Source organism: Coturnix japonica, chromosome 5 (genome assembly GCF_001577835.2).
Source record: "Coturnix japonica isolate 7356 chromosome 5, Coturnix japonica 2.1, whole genome shotgun sequence".
Classification (NCBI taxonomy): Eukaryota; Metazoa; Chordata; class Aves; order Galliformes; family Phasianidae; genus Coturnix; species Coturnix japonica.
The window spans coordinates 20,744,190-20,766,278 of record NC_029520.1 but is presented as its reverse complement, the minus strand read 5'-3'; the positions used below and the strand labels follow the sequence as shown (position 1 = coordinate 20,766,278).

General features: G+C 37.1%; 1 protein-coding gene across 3 annotated transcripts in view; it reads left to right on the top strand.

Moving 5' to 3' along the window:
- The window catches only part of C5H11orf49 (chromosome 5 C11orf49 homolog), a 91,125-nt gene that overhangs the window by 29,136 nt on the left and 39,900 nt on the right, over nucleotides 1–22,089 (top strand). For all 3 annotated transcript variants that reach the window (XM_015864311.2, XM_032444683.1, XM_015864312.2), the window contains exon 3: nucleotides 10–140. In XM_015864311.2, coding sequence (XP_015719797.1) covers nucleotides 10–140 — 131 coding nt within the window. The remainder of the gene's footprint in view (nucleotides 1–9; nucleotides 141–22,089) is intronic.

Sequence of the window (22,089 nt, the reverse complement as noted above, 5' to 3'; positions counted from 1 at the left end):
TCTCCACAGTTTTAACAGCGTGCGTCAAGGAACACACATTTTGTTCCGTGAGTTCAGCTTTGTCCAAGCTACCCCTCATAACAGGGCATCTTTTCTTCGGACTTTTTGGAGATGTTTCCGAACAGTGGGGAAAAATGGAGGCAAGTATTCCAGTACCATTACGTTGATATCTAAATTGTTGGCTACACTACCGGTGCAGCACAAACGCTGACACTGAACACTGATCTAATATTCTAATTTTGTTAAAAGACATCATCATTGCAGTGGCCTGTGGAATATAAAAAAAAATAATAATGCCCACAGTAAAAATTAGCACAGGAGCACCTTGTTGCCAGTGTTACCTCCACTACAGTACAGCTCATCAAGCAACAGTGAAGCAGAGGGAGGATATCTCTGGTCCTATGCATGAGGATACATAAGAGAAAATAAAAGTGCTGGGAGCCAGTGAGTAGGAGTGGGATAGCAGCTCTGGAGTTAGTTTGAATATGGAGCATGAAGCATGAGGACAATAGATGCTGCTATTACAAGGCAGGTGGGTACTAAGTTTTTTGTCTAGGAGCTCTGTGTGATGTATGGGTTACAGCATTGTAGTGGTGAACATGGGCACCTAAGCTGTGTCTGAGCTAGTCCTGGAACATCTCTTAGATGACATTACAGGAACCTCGAGGCCGTGGGATGGGGACCACTGACAGCTGGGTGACCTCCCCAACCTCACCCACAAGGAAAAAGGTTGAATGCCAAAATAACTATTCAGCACTGTGCTATCTTGTCTTGCTATTCTTAAACTGCACACTCTAGAGTAGGTATTGGAGAACTGGCCAGAGTACAAAATAAACTCATGTAACTGCATGCAACTAAAATTAAGTTTTGGCTTAGTCTTTAAGTTTAGAATTTTAAGCAAACATAATGAATGTTGCTGTACAAATGTGGATTTCAGTGGTTTGAGTTTGGGTTGTTGGCTTTTTTTTTCCACGGTCAGTCTCACTTGTTCCAAGATATTGTACCTCACTCTTTGTTGCAGGGAAGACTAGAGATAAATCTACAGATAAATCTTTAACTTCTGGCTAAGTTTTCAAGACTTCTGCTTTTGATGAACAGAGTTTCCAAGACTATAAATAAGGAGATGGCTTTTTTGACATGCGCTATTTTAAATCCTTTGAAATTTGACAGTTATAGCTAAATGTGACAAAATAATTAGGTACTGAAGCAATCGGGTATGCTGTCTGTAATACTGTCTTACTAGTGATAGATACTCTGTTGTGTTCTAAATCATATATATTGGTTCAGGGATAGCATTTTTAAGGTATTGTGTAAGTTGTGTGGTACTAATCTAATGAGTATGAAGTGAAGACATTTATGATATAAAGTCAGATCATTATCAGGAAAAACAGAGCGTAGATTCCTGGAAAACTGTTACAAAGTAAAACTGAGAGATGACAGCAAGAAAGTCATCCAGCAGAATGGCAGCTTTCAGTGGTGAATGTTGCTGATAATTTGAGAAGAAGCTATCTGATGGAAGGTACTCGTTCTACATTCAATGCAAATTATCAGCAAGCTTTGTCTGTCTAACATTAAACCTTCACCAGGTCATCAGTATCTTCATTTGTTAGAACAAAGAAGTTTTAGCTACATAATGTACCAATTTTCTATTACTTCTAGCAATTGTATGTAAATATGGAAAAGGCCTGGGTGAAAATGTAATCACCAAAGTACTTTGCAAGGGAATGGGGGAATCTTAAGGAAAAAAAGTGTAGGTGAATGCTACTATATTCTGATTGTGGTCTTAAAAGAGTTCAGGATATGTTTTTCTGACTTGAAAGATGAGTGGCTACACTTCCTGGTCTGAGCAAATGTGGCATGTTTACTTGTATATTTATATGCGTTCTTGTTATGTTAACTAGAGACAGAAATGTGTGGCTTTAGAGAACTTGCTCACAAAGTTTTCAGCTATTCAGTCCAACTTCGTGTTCTCTAGCAGTAATTACAGTCTAGAACTTTGTTTTTATTCATTTTTAGTTTTATTTGCTCTGAAATTTTTACCCTAATGCATCACATAACAGGCATTAACTTCTTAATGGAATTTCTCAGTATGTCTGCAATTAAAATATTTCTGCTATGCTTGCACAACGGGGGAACTCAGAACATCCGTGTTATTTTAGGGACTAAACTCAGTTTACTAAGAAGAAGTAAACCAATGCAACATGATGGATGAAAGATGATCGTTGTCATACTAAGGCATAGACTAGATCTGGGTTTACTTCTTTTGAATGCTTTCTTTTTGGGTGAATGAAATAAGCAATAATGTTATGCAACAGATGGTAGCACCCAGGACTGAGGTCATTTGTGTTCTGAATGACAAAATTTCTCCTTATGAGAGCAAAAAATCAAACTAAGTGATGTCCAAAGCAAGTGAGACTTTCAACTTGGAGCTTTCTTTAGAAGAATGAATGGTGGAATGTCTTCTAATTAGATTATTCCAGAAATTAGCTTTAAGGTTTTTTTTTGTTTTGCTTTGTTTTTCATGATCACTGAACTAGAACACAAGACCATATGTACATATCAGAAATAGTTATTTTTGATGAGCCTGCATGGAAACATAAATCTGTCCTTAGAGAGTTTATTGCTGTAGCATCTTAGTTTATGTTGATGGAATTATGACAATTTTAATATCATTATGTGCAGGAGGTAGAAAATTTTGAGTCCTGCTACAATTGCCATAAACAGAATTTCTTATACCATGCAATCTATTTAGCTAGATAGGTTTTTGTTACATTTTTACTCATATGTTCTTTTCTTTGGAGACTGGATTTATATTTTCATTTGTCTCAAAATAGCAAGGAAATGTCTCTAGCTTCACTAAGTGTGTTGGGAGCATAATATGCTTTAAAAAGTAAAGAAAATTTTTAGGGGAAAAAAAAGGAAAGGTGATATATTGGGTCTTTTTTTCTTTTTCTTTTTTTTAATTATTTTTTTACAGTTTGTGAAGCTCAGCAAGGTGCAGAGATCTGTTTTCAAGTATGCTTAAGCATATCTGGGATTCCATGCAGGAGGGAAAAATACAATTGAGTTTATTTTTGAATGCAATTCAGTGTCAAGAAACTGTTGTGGACTTCAAAAAATTTCTTCCATTCTATAAACACTTAGCAGTGATTTGCAACACTCATAGAGGTGGTTAGAGAACATCTAGTTTGTGTGTTGAGAAACACAGAGCGTAATGCCTGGTTAGCAACAGATTTCTCCCAGAGGAAGGTAAAATGACCAGAAGTCTTGTTTTCCTTCTGCTTATGCTTAAATTGACCTCTTGGAATCTAGCTGACCTGCTCTTTTGAATTGTCTGTTCTTCAGGACTCTTTAATTAAAACTGTGCTTTCTCAGTTTAAACAGCCCCTGCAGAGTTCTGCTGTAAAGCTTCATAAGGTCAACATATGCCTCTCCCAGCCCCCTTGGCTTTCATGTCTTGTTGGTTCTGTTTTTAATTAAAAAGATTTTTCCTTAAATGCTTTCCAGCCAATTAAAGATATTTTGCACTGAGAAACTTGTTCCAGGCCTGATATATTGAGAAGTGAACAGAAAGATCAGACTGAACCATTGGTACTTTTTTTTTCTAGATCTCCAGCTTTCTTCAGTAGTTTTCAATGGCTTTTCTCTTTTTCCCCCCCTCTTTCTTCTCTTTTCTTTTTCTATTTTTACCACCTATTTAAAATTATATTTAGGAAAAATAGCTGTGGTCTAACACCTTAGATATAGTTCTGGAATGGTTCAGCACCAGATACAGGATGAGGAGTGGTTGTTACTTTATGTAGGTGCACACAGCACTAAAGCATAGAAGTGCTAGTGAAAAGTATGTTGGAATGTGTTGGTTAGGGATCTTTTTTGCAAGCTATTACATCACCTTCAGGTGTCAAGTACTGCTACTGTATCAAAGCAAAATCTTATATACTTGTTTCTTGCTTCATGTTCATCACATGGCATAATGGTTGATGTTCTGAAACCTTTTTCTTTGTTAGTGTCATCCTAGGTCTTGTGTGTAAGTCCTTATTTTAAATCATTTCTTCTCCTTTTTTTACTCTGTCTCTTGTTAGATGGCAGGATCCTCTGTCCATTCTTTTCTTGTTACCAAAAGCAAATCAGGTCTTTATATACTGTTTCTGTAGGAAAGTTTTAATTAATCAGTAAGGGTTTGTGGGATGTGCTGAAGATGATTAAGCAACGGATTTTAATATAGTATTCTCTGGAAGCTCATTCTGTGGTGAAATAGCCTTATCTGAAATGATTAATCTCCAGCCTTTGTTCACTTTGTAGTTTCACTGGCCTGCAATTGTAGCTGTTACTATTTATGATTTGTTGATGTAGCTACTTCTGGAACTACAGATGACTTTGGAATATTAGGACAAAGAATTTCTGAAATTACATAGAAATAAGTAGATTGTGCTATAGACATATTGAGATATATGCACAGGTATTGTAAGTTAAAACATCTGCATTGCACAATGAAATGGGTTGCAGTAATCACTGAAGTAGTAACACATGGGTCAGTGATCATGTCTTTACTCAACCTCGTCCTGAATTTAGTCTATACCATTTTATCTGTGCAGTTTGTGAAATTCAGTATGGTACAGCGGAAGGCATCATTATTGAATCTGTTTCCCCATCCCCAGTATTGCATTTCCTCTTTAACTCTCTCTGAACATGCGGCAGCTCAACTTAATTTCCAAATGTTTTTCTTTTTTTCAACATCATAACTTCATATACTAAATGTATCTCTTTAATGCACTTTAAAAGAAAAGCAATCAGTTTATCTGTTTTTATAAAAATGTTGGGCTATTTGTGCATCTGACAGTTTTTCACTGGTCATTATATCACTGGCAAATCGAATTAATATGTTCTTTATCTTTTGTTCCAGCTAGAGTGAAACATTTAAATGAGCTTATACTCAGTGATCCTTGCTGCATTCTGCTAAGCAATTATCCAAAATTCAACTGGCAATTATTATTACCATTTGCTTTGCAGTCTTTTGGCAAGTTGCCCACCCCTATGACAGAATCCTTATTCAAACCAACTGAAATGGATTTTTTAAGTTAAGTTGCTTAAGACTTTTAGATTCCAATGTGGGCCTAGAGCGTTAGTTATTCTGAACTGTGGGGAAGTTCCTTGGAATAAAATTAGCTTTATGTTGTGTGATTTGGACGGGGATTCTGAACTCTCCATGTGTCCTGTGTTAAATGAAAGTGGTCTGTTTCTTTTCTTACATTTGACGAGTTTTTGGAGGTAATGTATGCACTGTATATGCATAGACAGTCTTTCAAGCATTGGCTTTGTTAACTGTTATTTTTTAGGATGGCTGCTCTGAAAGTAATGCCTCCTTTTCTTATCTTGGCCTGTGACATCAGAGGCAGATGTTGGTTGTATGGCAGTGGAGGTTGAACCTTCCCACCAATATCCCACTACATTCTGTTGCCCAGTGACAGATGGCAGCAGAGGGGCAGTCTGATAGATTGGCGTCTGCCATGGAAGTGCATATGAGGCAAAGGTATGGAACTGAATTCCTCCATGCAGAAAACATTGTACTTACTGACATTCATCAGTGCTTGCTGAATTTTTATGGAGACCAAACAGGGAATATGAAAACAGCGAGGTGGTGAGTGGTGTTTCAGGAGTGGCAAATGCAATGTAAAAGACAAGTCTTGTTTTGGATGGCCATGCATAGCAGTCACACAGTGAAATGAAAAATGTCTTAATCAGCTCCTCTGTGTGAATCTGCAGGGAAATGTGTGTGGTGCTGAGTATTGGCTTCAGTGCATTGGAAGTAGTGGTGCCAGTGTTGGAATATCACAAAGTTTTCACCAAGGGGGTCCCACAAATAATCACACAGGAGCAAAAAGAATAGCATATGCAAGTTTGTCAGGACTTATTGAACCAATATCAGGCTGAAGGTGACAGCTTCCTGGATTGCTTTGTTACCAGTGACAGGATGTGGTGTCACCACTAGAAGCTGGAATCAAAACTCTATGGCAGTCCATGGAGTGGTGACGTGAATTTCCCATTGATTAAAAAGTTCAAGACCTGCCCTCAGCAGGTAAAGTGATGTGTGCTGTCTTTTGGGATAGGAAACAGGAGATCTTTCTGGATTTCCTAGAACCTGGACAAATCAACAGTGCTGACTGTTGCATCATGATGCTGACTAAGCTGAAGGCTTGAACTTCCAGAGTCAGGCCAGAGAAGAAGGCAGCCTTTCTCTTGCAACATGATAATGCCAGGCCCCATACCAGTTTGAAGACCGTGGAGCACATTGCCAGTCTTGGCAGGCTGTCTTTTTTTACACCTGTGGTGTAAAAAGGCTGGCATGAGCTGAATTTCTATTGCTGTAACAATGTTGCCAAACTCTTCCAGCAAATCTTTTTTATTGCTAAGCAGGATAATTGATACCTGCAAACTCACAATCTCTGCCTTTTGTTTTGAAGTCTTGGTACCATTTAAGATGCCCTTGCTTAACTAAAATTGTGATGTAGAATTTATATAGTTAAAACAGTGCAGCTGTGCTTAGGTATAGAAAATCTTGCATAAACCTAATATTGTCTTACCTTATTAAACTACATAAATCTGGTTTAAATAAGTTTGATCATGAATAAAGGTGTTTTATGTGATTAAAAAGATCATTGTATTCTACTCTGGTATTCATCCTTGGAGAATTCTAGATGAATATAAGTTGAAATGATCTGCATGCATGATTAGTACTTTGATATGCTGCTACTACTTTCTGAAATTGCAGTAAGGTAATCTGCAGATGAATTATGAAATACAGTTAGTAATATTTATAAATGAAGCCCAATCCATTTTAAATTTGACGTGATTCTTCTGTTGCACAGTGTGACATCCATCTTTGCAAGCTGAACAGAGAGTGATTTGCCTTCAGTGCTCTTACTAAGGACAAACCTTATCACCTCTGATGGTTCAATGCTTCCGTTTTGCGAATTGCAAAATAAAGAAGTAGAAAGTAGTTTTTTTCTTTCTTCCCTTTTTTATAAGGGTTTAAGTAAGTGTCTATGAAATTAGCCTCATCACAGACTTACCGGTTTCTAGAGCAAATGCTGTTTTAGTTTATTTCTTCATTTATTTCTTCAAGTATGACTTGTTGTGTGTATGATTTTTATACTTAACTGAAAAATAGGACTCAGATAAATTCCTGAAATGGTTGCTCAGGTATAAAGACAGAGACCTCAGAAATACTTCACGTCCAGGAAAAGCTTCAGTAGAATTTCACAACATCTGAGTCCTCAATGTCAGTTTAGCCAAAACTTACAAATTTGTAGTAGAAAAGCTTTGTAAGTTCCTGTACTCACAGAGCTGCTTGTTAGAACTCTTCTAAGGTTTTTCTTCCATTAAGGCTTGGGCCAAGAAGCAGTCAGAGTTTGCATCAGCTGATGTAATAAAATGGTATTGATTCCTCTGTAGAAATTGTGTATGATTTCTAATAGTGAAAATAACTCCTCATACTCTACAGTGTCTCTACTATTACTTCTTTTTCTTAAGTGACACTAGGGACTGAAGAGTACAAGGAGTTGGGGACATAGTAAAAACCTAGAGGAAAGGTGACAGTTGCAGTTATTTATTGATCTATTTTGGTGTGGTGGTGGAAAGTACACTGGGTTTCAAAGTTTTTCTAGTGTTCGTTTTTGTAGAGGGAAAAGTCAGGAAAAGTGATACTATTCTGAATGGAATTTCGGACTTTCCCCTTTTTTGTTCCACTGTGCTGCAGACTTTCATTCTGAACTATATTCACACTCATTCTCTGTTCAAATGTCATGTGTTAGACCCAAAGATTTTTCCTTTCTCCACTCTTCATTCTGCTACTAAATATTTCTTTAGTTTTGCTGGCAGTGGCAGAGGAGTTGCTATACTGTGCAGTTATAGTGCGAAGCAGATACTAGCCAGCAGCATTAGGATAAAGAGCATTTAATATTACAGTTTCCGCCTGAAATAGTTATAATTTTTTTGTCTACTCTGATTGAAAACTTCAAATCCTTGAAATGACTGAGCCGCCATAATTGTCCTTAAGGAGCTGTGAAGTGTGTCATTGCTTTCATTTGTGACAGACAGAACCTCTGAAATGTGATATCTCAATTTCAGTCTGGTGAATAATGATGACACTTTTCCATACCTACTGTCTAAGGATCTGTTTTACAGATTTTAAGAAATGAAGCCTTCCCAAACTCCTGTCAATACTATTTTCACTTTACACCTGTAGAAAGTGAGACAGGGAAATGAAGCAGCTGGCTGAGGTTCACAGAGTTGGAGGTAGAATCAAAGTCTTTGACCTTTTGGTATTAGTTATTCGATTTTATATGCTAAAATTGTTTTTCTTACAGATGCAGGCATCTTTATAATGAAACAAGTAAGAAAAAGTATTACTATAAAGCAATGTTGTTTAGATAAATTGTTTTTAAAAACCTGGTTTCTATTTAATTCATAACTGTTTTGAGTGATTGCTGGCTTACTCAGAATAGTATACCACTGTGTATGACCTGCATGGGGTCATAGGATTTGTTTTTTGTTCTTTTCAAGTTTGGCATTAAAACCCCCTGTGCTGTTTGCTTTTCTAGACAGTCTTTAGAGCAAGTTAGAAGTCAATTAGCTAACAAATGCTGTCATGTTCATTGTCTTTATTGTAGAACCACATGCTTAGTATCACTTTCACAATGATCCTCCCCTTTTTGGGAAGACAAGGTAATTTTGTGTGTATGTACCATGGCTCATAAGAATTCTGGTGTTTAGCTGATAACTTCATCACTTAGAAAACAAATTCCCTTGTACCAAAGTTACTCACTTTTTATGTAAAACTGGCAAGAGATTTTCTCTTTTGAAGGAGCTCAGAATAGAAACTACTTTGTATGCTGGACTATCTTCTTTGTTCATCTTCCCTCATTGTAAATGCAGAATATTTTCCTCTTATACAAAGTTTGCAGTCTTTTGTTGTTTCTCCATCATTTCAAAGTACTAACCACTACAGTCTTGTTCAAACATGTTGTGCTTCAAGGGACTATGTTATAAAACAATGCACTATTCTTTTCTAAGTTCAGACTATTAGATGAACTGAACATTATGTCTAGAGGAAGATTTCCTGAGCATCACTGTTCTTCAAAGAGCCATCTTCTGAATTCTTCTATTTAAATCATACAGAACAGAAGCCTAGAAGCAAATTTGGGTCTTTTATGCCTTGCTATTTTTCTGGAAATACAATTCTCTTGGTTCTACTTGTATCTATTGCCTGATGTCCTGCGAGAATATAAATTTAATGCACAACCTAGAAATCTAGTTTCCATGGGCTTCTTTTGTAGTCAACCGAGCCATAAGTTTTAACAGTTCAGGTGGGATCTTGCCATGATTCACTATCTGGGAATATTTCTCCATATTGATTATGTTAGAAGTTTATGTAGAGCAGACTTGGAAGACCTATGTTTGGTCCCTGGGTTAGGCAGCCTAAATATTACCCTTTATCTCCGCATTTCAAAAACTCTATTTCTGGAGGAATGCACTAAACCTTGAGCAAAATGCATCTTTTTGAGGATGCTGTGTTTCCTTTTATGCTGTCATTCACTGTACTGCAGGACCTATAAATAAACCTTTTAGGAAAGCACTTGATTCCATGATGCTTTTTTCCTTTATACTTCTTCAGCTGATAATACAGCTTTTGCATCTGAAGTACCCCCAAAGTAAAGGGAAAATAGTGAGTAGCATGTTAAATCATATTAGACTGGAGAAGGTAAGTAATAAAACATAAGTAATTGAAATCAAACGTACAATCTCTTGAAGTATTTATTTTGGAATCCTGGCTAAGACATCTTGGAGATCTAATGTTGCGTAGAAAAAAAAATCATCTAGCAAAATGCTAATTACCTGGTTTCTCAGAAAGTGAATACTGCCAGCTCCAGCAGATAAAGACATTAAACATGGTTATTTAATGAAACAGGTTTTTTCATTCAGAGTATGGATACTGTAAACTTTAACCATTCTTTCTTTTTCCTTTTTCTGTCAGAGAGATCTATCTGCAACATTCCTCTACACAGACTCACACAGAGTCCGAAGCTTTCTTTTACAAGAGCTTATGCTGAACTCAAACAAATTAGTTCAGTCTTTTGTACTTGCATCATTTCTGGTATTAGGCATGGCTTAGGAGTATATAAAGTGAATAGCTGATATTGAATAGTGTGACAGTGTTATTTGCGTTGACACCAAGCAGAAGATTTAAGCATTTTTCTCCCTTCCCTTCTCTTCTCTGTATACATAATCTAGGGAAGCAAATGTAGGACAAGCAAAGAAATAGAGACGGGTAACTCCTGAATCCTAATCCTGTTAGACTGTGTCTTTGGCAAATCACTTAACCTCAGTGCACCTTTGTTGTCCTATTTATAACCTGGACTTCCACCTGTTGAATTGGCCTAAGTGTTCTTTGGACATATGAGTTTGGTCTGGGTAAGTAGAACTGAGACCACTGAGATGTCTGTCAATCAAGTTTGCCAGCACTGAGACCTTAAGGAACTTTCACTTTTTTTGATTAGCATTAAGCAGTTAATTTTCAACAGAGAAGCATGTAAACTTCATTGCAACTTCCTTTTTGCTGAAGCAATAACTATTCTTGAAATGCATAGTAAAACTGAGCAAGCATTTGAAGTTTAAAAACTTTAATATGAAAAACAAAATATGAATATCAGTCTTCTCTTCTTCTCATTTACCTTCTGCTTCTTGCCATTCCCCCTTTCAGACTAAGAAGTTTTTTCCTATGGGATTTTTTTCTGCCTTTTAACAGCTCTTTGGATGATATTCAAATAAATTCTGGAAGGAGGAAGAAAAGGCTTTTTGATAGTTAGAATGGATTTCAAAAGCTGTATGTATTCATGCAAAAAATTAACTAAACCTGCAGAGAGGAAATATGAAAGTAGCAGCTTTGTTTGTTGTGGTCTTGTTGCAGAAAACTGTCACACACAGTACCCACAATCATCCTGAACTCTTCCATACTTTCAGCAGAGATGAAGTAAACCAATGACTTTTTAGCTAGAAAGCAATTTTTTTCCCTTTTTTTCAAGGGATGGTCCTTTTTTTTTCTTTTTTTTTTTTTAAATTTATTCTACACCTGTCTACAATAACAAAAGGTAGCAAAATAAAAATGGAATTCTAATTGAAAAACAAACATTATCCAATTATCTTAAACAACATTCTCTACCTTTCCTTGCTATCATAGTTAAAAATTAAAACTGGCATACACCTCCCCTCTCTTTACAAGAGTAAGTCAAGTAGCTTTTGCTGGATGCCTAGAATTACCTTGTTTGTTGTAAGATGAGCGTAGCAAAATGTGAGGCAGTTCGGGCATAAGTGGCAGAAAAGTGTTACTGACTGATTAGTAATGCTGAAATTAAAATCAGTAAATCAGATGTGGGGAGAAAAAGCCTTGTATGATGCTTTACAAGCTGGACTTTGGGAAGGCTATCAGTGTGAATGTACTTTCTATTATGTAGCATTCTTCCTTCTAAAACCACTGGGTAACAAACAGTGCATATGCATACTTTTCTTGAAACCTGACAGTGGATTAGACTCAGCTGGATGAATGGGGGTAATTTGGAAATCAATTGGGTGACTTTTTGCAAAATTCTGTTCAGGTTTCATCTGAATTACCTCAGATTCCACTAGTGTTAGTATCTTAACAAGTTCAGCACTTGCAATTCATTGCGTAGTTTGTTCTTCTCTTTCTGCTTATTTAACTGCACTGCTTTTTCCTATGACAATGGTGTACAGGAAAGGTATTGAAGAGATGCTGTATTCTGCAGTTTAACCTGATATGGAAGTTTCTTCTGCAAGAAATCTTTTATTCTCTTCTCACAATTCGATCATGTGATTTTCATGTTTGAATTCCATAAATAATTAAATAAATGAATAACATGTATAGGGATCAGTAAGACATTAGGGCAGTTCAATTGCTTTTAGCTCAGTTGGATGGAGTAACCTAATTGGAAATGTCTGGATACACTGAACAGATGCACTCTCATAAAGCTACAAAGTACAATCCCTTTGCTTTCAAGTAGTATCAAGTGTTTTGAGAAGGGCTTAATGCATCACTACGCAACAAAAGAGCAGAAAACTACTTCATTGTTTTTTGAAGGAGTTTCAAAATTCTGAAGTATGTTAAGTTTTGCATAACAAGAACTCTGAGAAGCAAAGTCCCAACCCCATGGTTTACCCAAGTCAAAGGTCAGTCTGAAGAAGCTGCCCAGTGACTACATCATCTTTGTAGGCTCTGTCCATCACGGAGATGAATGCATCGTAGTAGGGGTGTTGTTCTTTTCTAGGGGGTAGGGAAGTGTGTGGTACACTGTATTATTTCTTAAAGAAGACATCTTTAACTATAAATACTTAAGCAATTTAGAGCACCTGTTACCTGTCATTTTCTGACAATCGAGTGTCCTTTGGTGGTGGAATAGTTTAATATCAGTGTGTTGAAACATCTGAGTAACTGGCAGCTGAGTCGTCTTCCTGTCAAATTGCAGGCATTCTTCTCATATCACACTACCCTCCCTTGCATTCCCTCTCACTGGCTTCAGTCCCTCTCTGAAATCTTCTGTTTCAAGGCCAGAGTCTGCCAAATTGGCAAGAAAAACCGATTATCCCTCTCTTTGAAGAGTTAGTGTCACTTATTAGCATGGGAGAGGACTGGTTGTAAATAAACAATAAATTGCATGGACTATCGTATTTTAATAATGTATACAAGGATATGTAGCTGTCTGGATAAAGTGGATTTATCATTATTATTTAGAAATGACCGATCCTAGATTCTAGGGAGACGCTTGTCACTTAACTGGGAGGCTTATTTTAACTAGAACAACTGAAACTGTCTTTGTCATAGTTCTACCTCCAGAGAACTGGGACAGTGTGTGTTCATGTATTGTGAACTTCTGTAACATTGTAAGATTCAGTTTTAGTGCTGCCAGCTGTAATGCATGTTAAGATCTCTCAGTGCCCCTTTAATACAAACAAAGGGAATATATAAGTCTTCCACCATGCCTTGTTAATGGGTCGCCCAGAGCAAGATGGAATTCTCCAATTTGAAACTTGTTATTTTAGAGACTGTACCTTTTTTACTTTGAAAGCAGTGTAACTAACTCATCTTTCCTCACAATCAAACAGTTTTTAAATGGCTTTAAAATCATACTGGCATGCTTCACGTAGCTACAAAACATTCCTGCAATAATTCCCATTTTTGACAAACCTGGCCCTGAGATACAGATCATATTGCTTTGGATTGACACTTGGCCCAGTCTAATTAGTTAATACAATGCAGTGTACTAATACTTCATTTGAAAGCCTCTTTTAAAGAGTAATACTCTTGTAGACTTTTATATCCACTAAGTACCATTAGGCCATGTAGCCTGATCTGTATAGAACATCATTAAACTTCACTTAGTAACACCGGTATTGAGCCCAAACGCTTTTGTCTGACTGAAAAATCATTTGCATATCTTCCAGAAGGGCATTCAGTTTTGATTAAGTCATGTGGTGCTGAAGGGGCCGAAGGGCCCCTGGGAAACATAGCAGCAGGAAGCAGTCAGATGGTGGTGCTGCCAGAGCAATTAGGCTGGCCTGCAGCCCGGTCCCCATGATGTACTGAGTTTTCATGGGAAGGAGGCTGCTGGGAACAGCTCACACTTGGATGACTTCTGCCCGGTGTGCCCGTACACACTTTCACTCAAAGGTGAGAGGTTTGAGCATTGCAGGCACAAAGTAGGTCAGCCCCTGGGCACCCTCTGCCCTCAGCCACTGCTGGGAGGAGTGACAACTTGTACAGGATGAGAAAACTGTCCTGACAGAGTAGGAAGATTGCCAATGATCTATTTGATAACTTTGGTTTTGTAAGTGGATAGAATTTACTAAGACTTACTTGACTTTTGAACTGAAATATATGATGAGAATAGTAAAATCTGAATGCTGAGCACTACAGTACAATCTCTAGTTATTGCAGTCTCTAACGATGTGATTATCTTCACCTTATACATTTTTTAAAAGTCTATGAAAAATAAATTCTTTTAAGTATTGAACAACTTTGAAGTATTGAAACCAGTTTGTTATCTTTCCTTTCTGATAAGCCAAGTAAATTATTACCTTGAACCTCTCTCTAAGGCATATTTGGTAACCGCATCATCCAGTGCTGCAGCTATTTTAACTCCTTTTCAATTCTCACCATTGTTCCTGAGTTGTGGGTGTATCAGTATAGCCGAATGCTGGTAACTCAGCTTCTCTAATTGACATTGTTTTGTTTACTCATCTGAAGACCACATTATTTTGGTTATGTTGTTCTGAGTAATTATTCTCACTTTTCTGTCTACTTGTCTTTATAGAAACTGTTTACCTAACTGGAGTTCTCTGCACTCATGTTTATCATAGAATCACTAAGGTTGGCAAAGAGCACTAAGACCATCTAGTCCAAACATCAGTCCATCCCCACTGTGACCATAGACCACCTCCCTCAGTGCCACATCCACGTGTCTCTTGAACACCTCCAGGGATGGTGACTCACCGCCTCCCTGGACAACCTGTTCCAACACTCACCAGTGTGGAATGGATCTCTAAACTCAGTGAAAGCAAACTGCCAATGGGTCTTTTATCTGTTACTGTTTCCTCAATTGCTGTATTGCTTAGAAAATAATCACTGTTCTGTTCTAGGCCAGTAATTAAAAAAATGCTTTGCGATGTAAAATGTTGGTGGTATTCTTGGGTATTCCAGGTGAAATGCACCTAAGTGGTGATTCCTCATCTGTGCTTTTAGTTATAACCATTAACCTGTTAACATTCTCATTTATAGCACTCATATTTTTTAATCAAAGCACTGTTTAGCTTAGTGTGGTTATTTCTCAGACTCTGTTATTTGATGCTGTATTACATCTAGAATTGTTTCTGCTTGAAAATACAGTTACCAAGATTATTTTTTCATGGTTGATAGCTACTTGTAGATAATTGAAGAAGTCTGGTGTTTCCTGATTTAATGTTTTCCTTGGGAGTACTATCAAACTGGCCATGGTATAAATATCTAGGTTATCTTATGGCAGCACTAAGATCCTATTTCTGCCCCATCCTTGCACTAGCTCTCGCATGTTCCTGTTGTATAGTAGCCACTTCAGTCAAAAGTAATTTTAAGTTCAGATGGAAATTTAGCTTCTAGTCCTACAAAAATTTTCCAGGTGCTTCAGATTTTGAAAATCAATTTTCCACAGTGCTGAGAGGTTATCAGACAACCCTCTTCTAACAAATTATGAACACCTGTTTCTAATTTCTTAATGTGTTAAGTACCACTCCACTACTGACATCTTCCCAAGTCATCACTGAAATGGAAGATACATTGCACAGAAAAAAAAATGATACATGTCGTATTACATATAGCACACACTTGTTCTGAACAACTTATTTACCTCTTTCCCTCCAACCCCGGGATGAAATGTCAAGAGGACTATAATTACCACAGTTTTCTCCTCTTCTGCATGTCATTATCTTTTTGTTCCCTGTTTTTTTCCATTTCATTTTGTTCCTCTATTAAATTTTCTTCAATTTCCTGGTGTATCAGAAGCAGCAGAGACCTTTTTACGTTGTATCGTTTATTTTTATACTGCTTAAGAGTCTATCAAAGACATCTATACCAGTAGTGCATCAATTATCCTTGAATCTTCCAATTGAAATATTGGAAAAGTAGATTAGAATTTCAGTGCATGAACAACATTAAACTTTCTGAAAAATTTATCTATATATGTGTTTATCCTTGCTTTATTCTACTGAGTGGAAAAACAGATGTTAAACTGGGAACATCCAAAAGCAGCTCTTTCAGTTTACTCGTTAGAGAATTTTATTGTAATGCTGTTTGGTGTTCATCAAGTTGAATATCTGCTGAATAGTAATAGAAAGTAATAGTAAAGGCAAAATATGGCTTATGGTCAGATTTCAGTCCAAATGTGGGTGGATTTTCAGAATTTTGAAGTCTTCAGCTATTAATAATTTTCTTTCTGCAGAGAAGTCAAATCTGGTAATTCTTTAGAATTAATTATTATACTTCCAACCAGCTGATAATCAAAAATAACTTAGGAGGAAATAAAGAAAAAAAAAGGGGGGGTGGGGGTGGTGAAGAAGAAGAAACCTTTGAACAGGTGAGTAGTCCCATCACCAGGAAAGAAAACAGAATCAGTTATAAAACCTTAAGGCAGACATGGCACTTCTGAAGGAGATGTACCTTTCCAAGTAAAATACAAACACTTATATAAAGGAGACAGGGTGGAACCATCTGCACCTAATGATTTTTTCCCCAGAGCAAGGTGTGTTCCTGTCTTGTTTAATAAAGCTAAAATTCAGGCTCAGAAAGCTACAAAACAGGAGCTTATTGATCACTGCTGAGTACTAAAGTGGCTGGTTAAAGATTTATTTGTCCCTAATTATGATGACCCTAAACTTTTAATGAAAGCTGCTAGGAGATACAATCTGGCACTCATTCACTACATCTAGTATTATTCTTTTACTCTTGTAAGAAAATTTCAGTAGGTAAATCCAGGATGGTTTACCCCTGTCATTCTCTAGCTTTAATAACCATAGGCTATTTCCTTAATGATTTAGAACTGCGTGATACAGGAGACAGTTAAACTTACTTTCCAAAAGATTAATCTCCTGCTTTTTCACCAGTGTTATTTGTTTGTTTTTTTATATTAGGAATATTAGAGATTTTATTTGCATTTTCTAATCATAGATGCCATCATTTTTAGGACTGTGAAGTACTGTCTATCACTCTGTCCTCTTCACTAAGGAGGAACAGATGTTTTGTGGATTGGATTCTGAGGAAGACAATGCATTACTTTTGGATATGGGAGAACAGGAGAAGACTTACACTTCAGGCTGTGCCCAGCTATTTGACAAGGTTCTAAGCAAGGAAACTGTGCCAAGGAAGGCAACTGTGGTTAGATGAGCACTTATATCTTGGCATTGGAGAAGGAAGGAACAGTCTGAGTATCCTCCATGCTACTGAATTCTTTGCCTTCTTTTGTGGAAGCACAGCTGGCCATTTGTTGAAGACAGCACAGAACTTGTCCAAACAAAAAAATATCCTGGGGGAAAAGAAAAAAAAAAAAAAAAAAGTTACTTCTCAATTTATTCAGGTTCTTGTCCCATTTCCAATGGAGCTATATAAGCAGCTGGGGAGAAGATAGGATTGAAGTGTGGAGAGACTAGGACTAATCTTTTCAGTAGATGGCCAAGTCTGAAATCTATATTTGTACTACAGCTTTGCTTGGTGGTGGCAAAAAGGGCCTAGAGAGACAAATTTGCTCTTAACGCCACTGAACTTCTGTTCCTCAGAAAACAATTTATATATAACCTCAGTTCTCTTGTTTACAGCTGTAGCTTCAGCTATCAACTGCCTGCTAAATTTGTTATGTCTGGTTTTAACTGCAAGCTGAAGAGTAGGCACCTAAGCAAGAAGATGACTAGTATACTGACTCAAAGAACAATTTGCCTAAAATGCTCTGTAGGTATTTGGAGCCTTTCTCTGAACTTTTGATACGGAAAATATTATGGATGTTTAAACTGAGGATATTAGTGACATCTTCTGTGGTATCAGTCCTTTTCTCAGTTTGTGGTTCTTCAGCTCATCTCATATTTTTTTCTACTTTTTCCAAAATCCCACTTGTATTACCATCAATTAAGTAGCTATTTCCATTTCTATTTCTATTTCTATTTCTTTTCCTTTTCCTTTTCCTTTTTTTTTTCCCCCCACCTAACTTTTCCTGTGTACATTTTAATTTGCTATATATACAGAGAAGGGTTTAACTGAAACTGTTTACTTTTTATCCAACTCAAGATGTAGTGAAGTTGCTTTAACAAATGCCTTTAATACCTCTTTGCCCTTCTCAAGCCATGAAAAAGGCTGTAGGAGAGCCAAGAACTTTTGCCAAAACCGTTTACCCCAATGCCTAAATATATCCTCCAACCAAACTTGTAGTGTACTGAGTCAGGCAGCATTTCTGGAACAATTCTGCTTCAGATGTTAAAATCTATGGATGAGTAATTAAAGTACCTTTGCTGACTGCAAGTATATTAGAATAGCAGAGCAAAGCACACCACTGCAGACAGTCAGGAGACTAACATTAATCAAGGTGTTCACCTGTATTTTGCATCGAAGCTTCCGAAAACAAACAAAACCACTGAAAACATTCATCAGACTGTTACCAGTGAGTGGTTCCTTCATCTTGACAGAACCAGCTCAATTGAGAGCTGGTTAGCTTTGAGGATTCTTGCTCTTTACTAAATAATACTATCTCTTACATTCATCTTCTGAGCATATCCACTTTGTATTAAAGTGCCTTCATGTAGCAACACTTGAAAGCCTTCTTCAGAATTCCTTATACCCTAAGTTTTGACTGAGCAATTTATATTAAAACAATTTCTGCTTCCCTTCCCTGTTCTCTCCCTTCTCTCTTCTCCCCCCTCTTCTTTCCTAAGTAACTGTAGGGTGAGAAAAGAAGCCGTTTTGCATTTCAGTACACATAATGTAGCCAAGAGGTTTGTTCATTGCTGCTTTGTACTTTCAGACAAACTAGAAAATTTAGATTAATAGGTTGTTTATTCTTTTGCGTGTTCCTCAAATCAAAGGCACTGGGTTGCATTATTAAAGAAGTTTTGTGTGGCAGGCTTGGAACTGTCCTTTCTGAGCCGTACATGAAGAAAAACGATTGCTTTTCATCCCCCTCTCTTTATGCAGACTGGCACAGGAGAACTGTTAAATGTGGTATCACATACTATCACTTAAAGACCTTCCTTCTGTACAGCTGATGTTTATCTCCAGTGTCATGGGATGCTTTAATGATCTGGTTTGGAACAGAACAGGGAAACCCTAGAAATAGAAACACACATGTCTTTATATTGAAAAAATTTAAATATTCACTAGTTTAATAAAAGGAGGTTTTGTTTAGAACACTAACGACTGTCTGATTCGCGGCATTCTTAGATCTCCTCATTGGGATTCTGTTCATTTATTGTATGGTTTCTCATCCGTTCAGTTAACTACAATGCACAATTAGGGTTTCAGGGGTGATCTACTCAGCCAAATTAATGAGGAAAGCATTCAGTGTTATTTTGAGATGAGACCCGTTGCTGAAGTATGTAGCTAGTTTTTGTAGCTGACTGAATGCATGACAGTGTCCTGATGTTCTGTACCAAATAGGTAATAGCATATCTCCAGGTTTCTAATTACTTTAGGCACTCTAATTCCATTGCCATTCTGTGACAGTTGAGTCTCTCTCCAACCAAGGCCTTCAGCTTTAAGAGTGAAAAGTCTGAGGTGATGTAATTTAAGAGAAGAGGACAAGACTGTGCCTGTCTTTTGTAAATAAACATAAGAGGTAAGATGTTTCTTTGCCTCATGGGTTGTACTTCAGCTCAAGCTGATGTTCAGAATGAGAAAGGCAGAGCTGTATATTCAGCACTTCAATTGATCTTAAGAAATGGAAAGAGTTCTACCTGTGTGTCACCAGCATTGCCACGTGCACGGTGGGAAGCAAGCAGTCACAGACTGGCTGAATTGATGAACTTTCTTCAGCCTCCAGCCTGATGCAGGGTGCAATAATTATGACTTTCTTATTTCAATTTTAGTTCCTGATTTGCAGTCCCTTTGCATAAGAAGAGCTCAGTTTTTGGTCTGAGTGAAATTTAGTGCCTGTACTTCCATTCTGTCTGAAGTACTAGAGCTAGTAATAGGTTCTCCAAGTCTTCTAGGAAAGAGTATTTAAAGAAAACTTTGCCTATAGGCTTGTTTGTAACTATACTGTCATCTTCCACCTGAGGATCATGCAGAGTTCATCTAGCCACTTCTGAATTTCACTTTCTCATGTTCGTTTACCTCTGTATCACAAATCGCTGGCAATGTTGAGTTTCCTTGGCAAGGAGACTTAAACCTTTTTTGTGGAAATGGGAGTGGTGGTGCTTTGCTTTTGGTTTGGTTTGGGGTTTTTTTATGTCTGTCCTTCTGTGATCTCTGCAGAGGCAAGTGGTGACCTGTAGTTGTACTAGTAGCTGCTTTCCCAGCTTTTCAGGGGACAATCTCAACTTGAGCCTTTCCATAGCTGTTCATTTGTCTGGATTGTTCAGTTGTGCCATGACTTCTATCCCTATTATGCCTGCAGGTCAAGATAGCCAAGTTCAAAAATTACTATAGTGCTCCATTTATAATGTTAGATATTAACTTTTAACCTATTATAAACTACCATGAATGTGAGTAAGTAGATCTCTGTTCTTTTCTTGTAGAGGAGGAATAGTGTCAATGCTAGACTTCCAGTGGCACAGCAAGTGTTGTTTGCACTGCAACAGATCTGTGACTGAGCTGAACACTGGCACTTTTTGGAGAAAGTCATAAATATTTTTATCTTCCAAATTTCAGCTGTATTAATTTTACTCCTTTGTTCACTGCTTTTTTCCACTCAAATTTTTGGACATTTTTGAGTCAGATTTGGACATATCCTGATGTATCGTTATCACAAAATACTTATTTTTGTTCCTGACCAGCAATATTCACACTTACGGGAATTAAAATACTAGATTCACAAGGAAGTAGTTTTATACTGCGAAGATGAATAACAAATCATACCTGCTTGTTTTACAGATAATGAGTTTTATGTAGTCAAAACTCCTCTGCTCCTATCTATCTCTCTTTAGTATCTGAAGGCAGGTTATTGCAGCCACAAACTCCACTCATGTATCTCCTCATTTTCCTGTTATACCAGAAATTTCTGGTACTTGTCTAGTTTTCTTTGTGTTTACTGGTAGGCGTAACAGGAGGTATTTTAATAGCTTCCTTTTAACATCTAGAATAGTTAACATTTTCACTCAGACATTGAAACTGGAATCTAATTTGTCTATCATTGAAAAGCTTTCATATCTACACTTATTCATGAGAAGACTTTATAGTGGGACAGACTGCAATTCAAAAAGAAAAGGAAATAAGAATAAAGGCTCATTAAATTCTCAAATAATTCACTGATTTGTTTTTTCAGGCTTGCTAAGCAAATAATGTTGATCTTCCTTGTGCTGTACCAGTGGATGCAGAACCGTGTCCTTCATTCAGTAAGTCTGTTCTGGTCACAGCTGTGTATACAGAGCTGCAAGTGAAAATGAGATGTGCACATAAAGGCTTTCAGTCTATTTCCCTTTGCAGCTCTCATCCGTTTGTTCTCTACCAAACCCCAGAAAACATCCTCCTAAATGGAAAGAGCAAAAGTAAATAGCGAGAAGATTTGTTTTTCTTCTTGATAAACACGTCATTTAAAGTGACTTTCCAAACATATCCCATTTACTGCAGATGATTTAGAAACCTGAACTTCAGCATTCTGTTTATTGCCCACCAGCTTGGATCCTCAAGGCCTTGTTCTTTCTGTCAGTTTCTAATTCAGGGAGTTTATCAGTAAAGTTTTGTTTTGGTGCTTGAACTCAGATTCTCAAGTCCAGAATAACGTCCATATTCTCTAATAACCGAGGAGCTGTTTCTTGTTACTTGTATCTACTGAATATCTTGGAATTTTTTTGGAGGTGGTGTATTTTCTGTTTTCTTTTGGGACCCACTCTATGCTAATGATTTTATTTAATCTGAATCTCTTTAAGAGCTAGTACTGCTGGTTTTAGAGTCCTCAGTTCTGCATGGGGGTGTGGAACAGCAAAGCTCAAAACAGATCCAGACAGGAGATAACTCATGTAAAAGACAATTGAAGGATAGATGTTACTTTTAAATGTGGTATGAAAGTTAAAGCAATATAATTTAATACATTTATACAGCATCCCTTTATTTTGACCATCCACTTCACATAGAGTACTACTAAAATGCAGGAACATCTGATGCAGTCTGTTTAGATGCAGTTCCTTTGCCAGAAACACCAGGAAGCAATCTTTTTCCCAACAGGGCAGCATGAAGAAACACTTATAATTGCATGGAGCATATAGAACCTTAGCTTTAAAGCTCTGCTTTGAAGGATCCAGCAGATTTCCTTTGAGTCAAGAACATATGCTGAAATACATTACGTTTAAGTACTT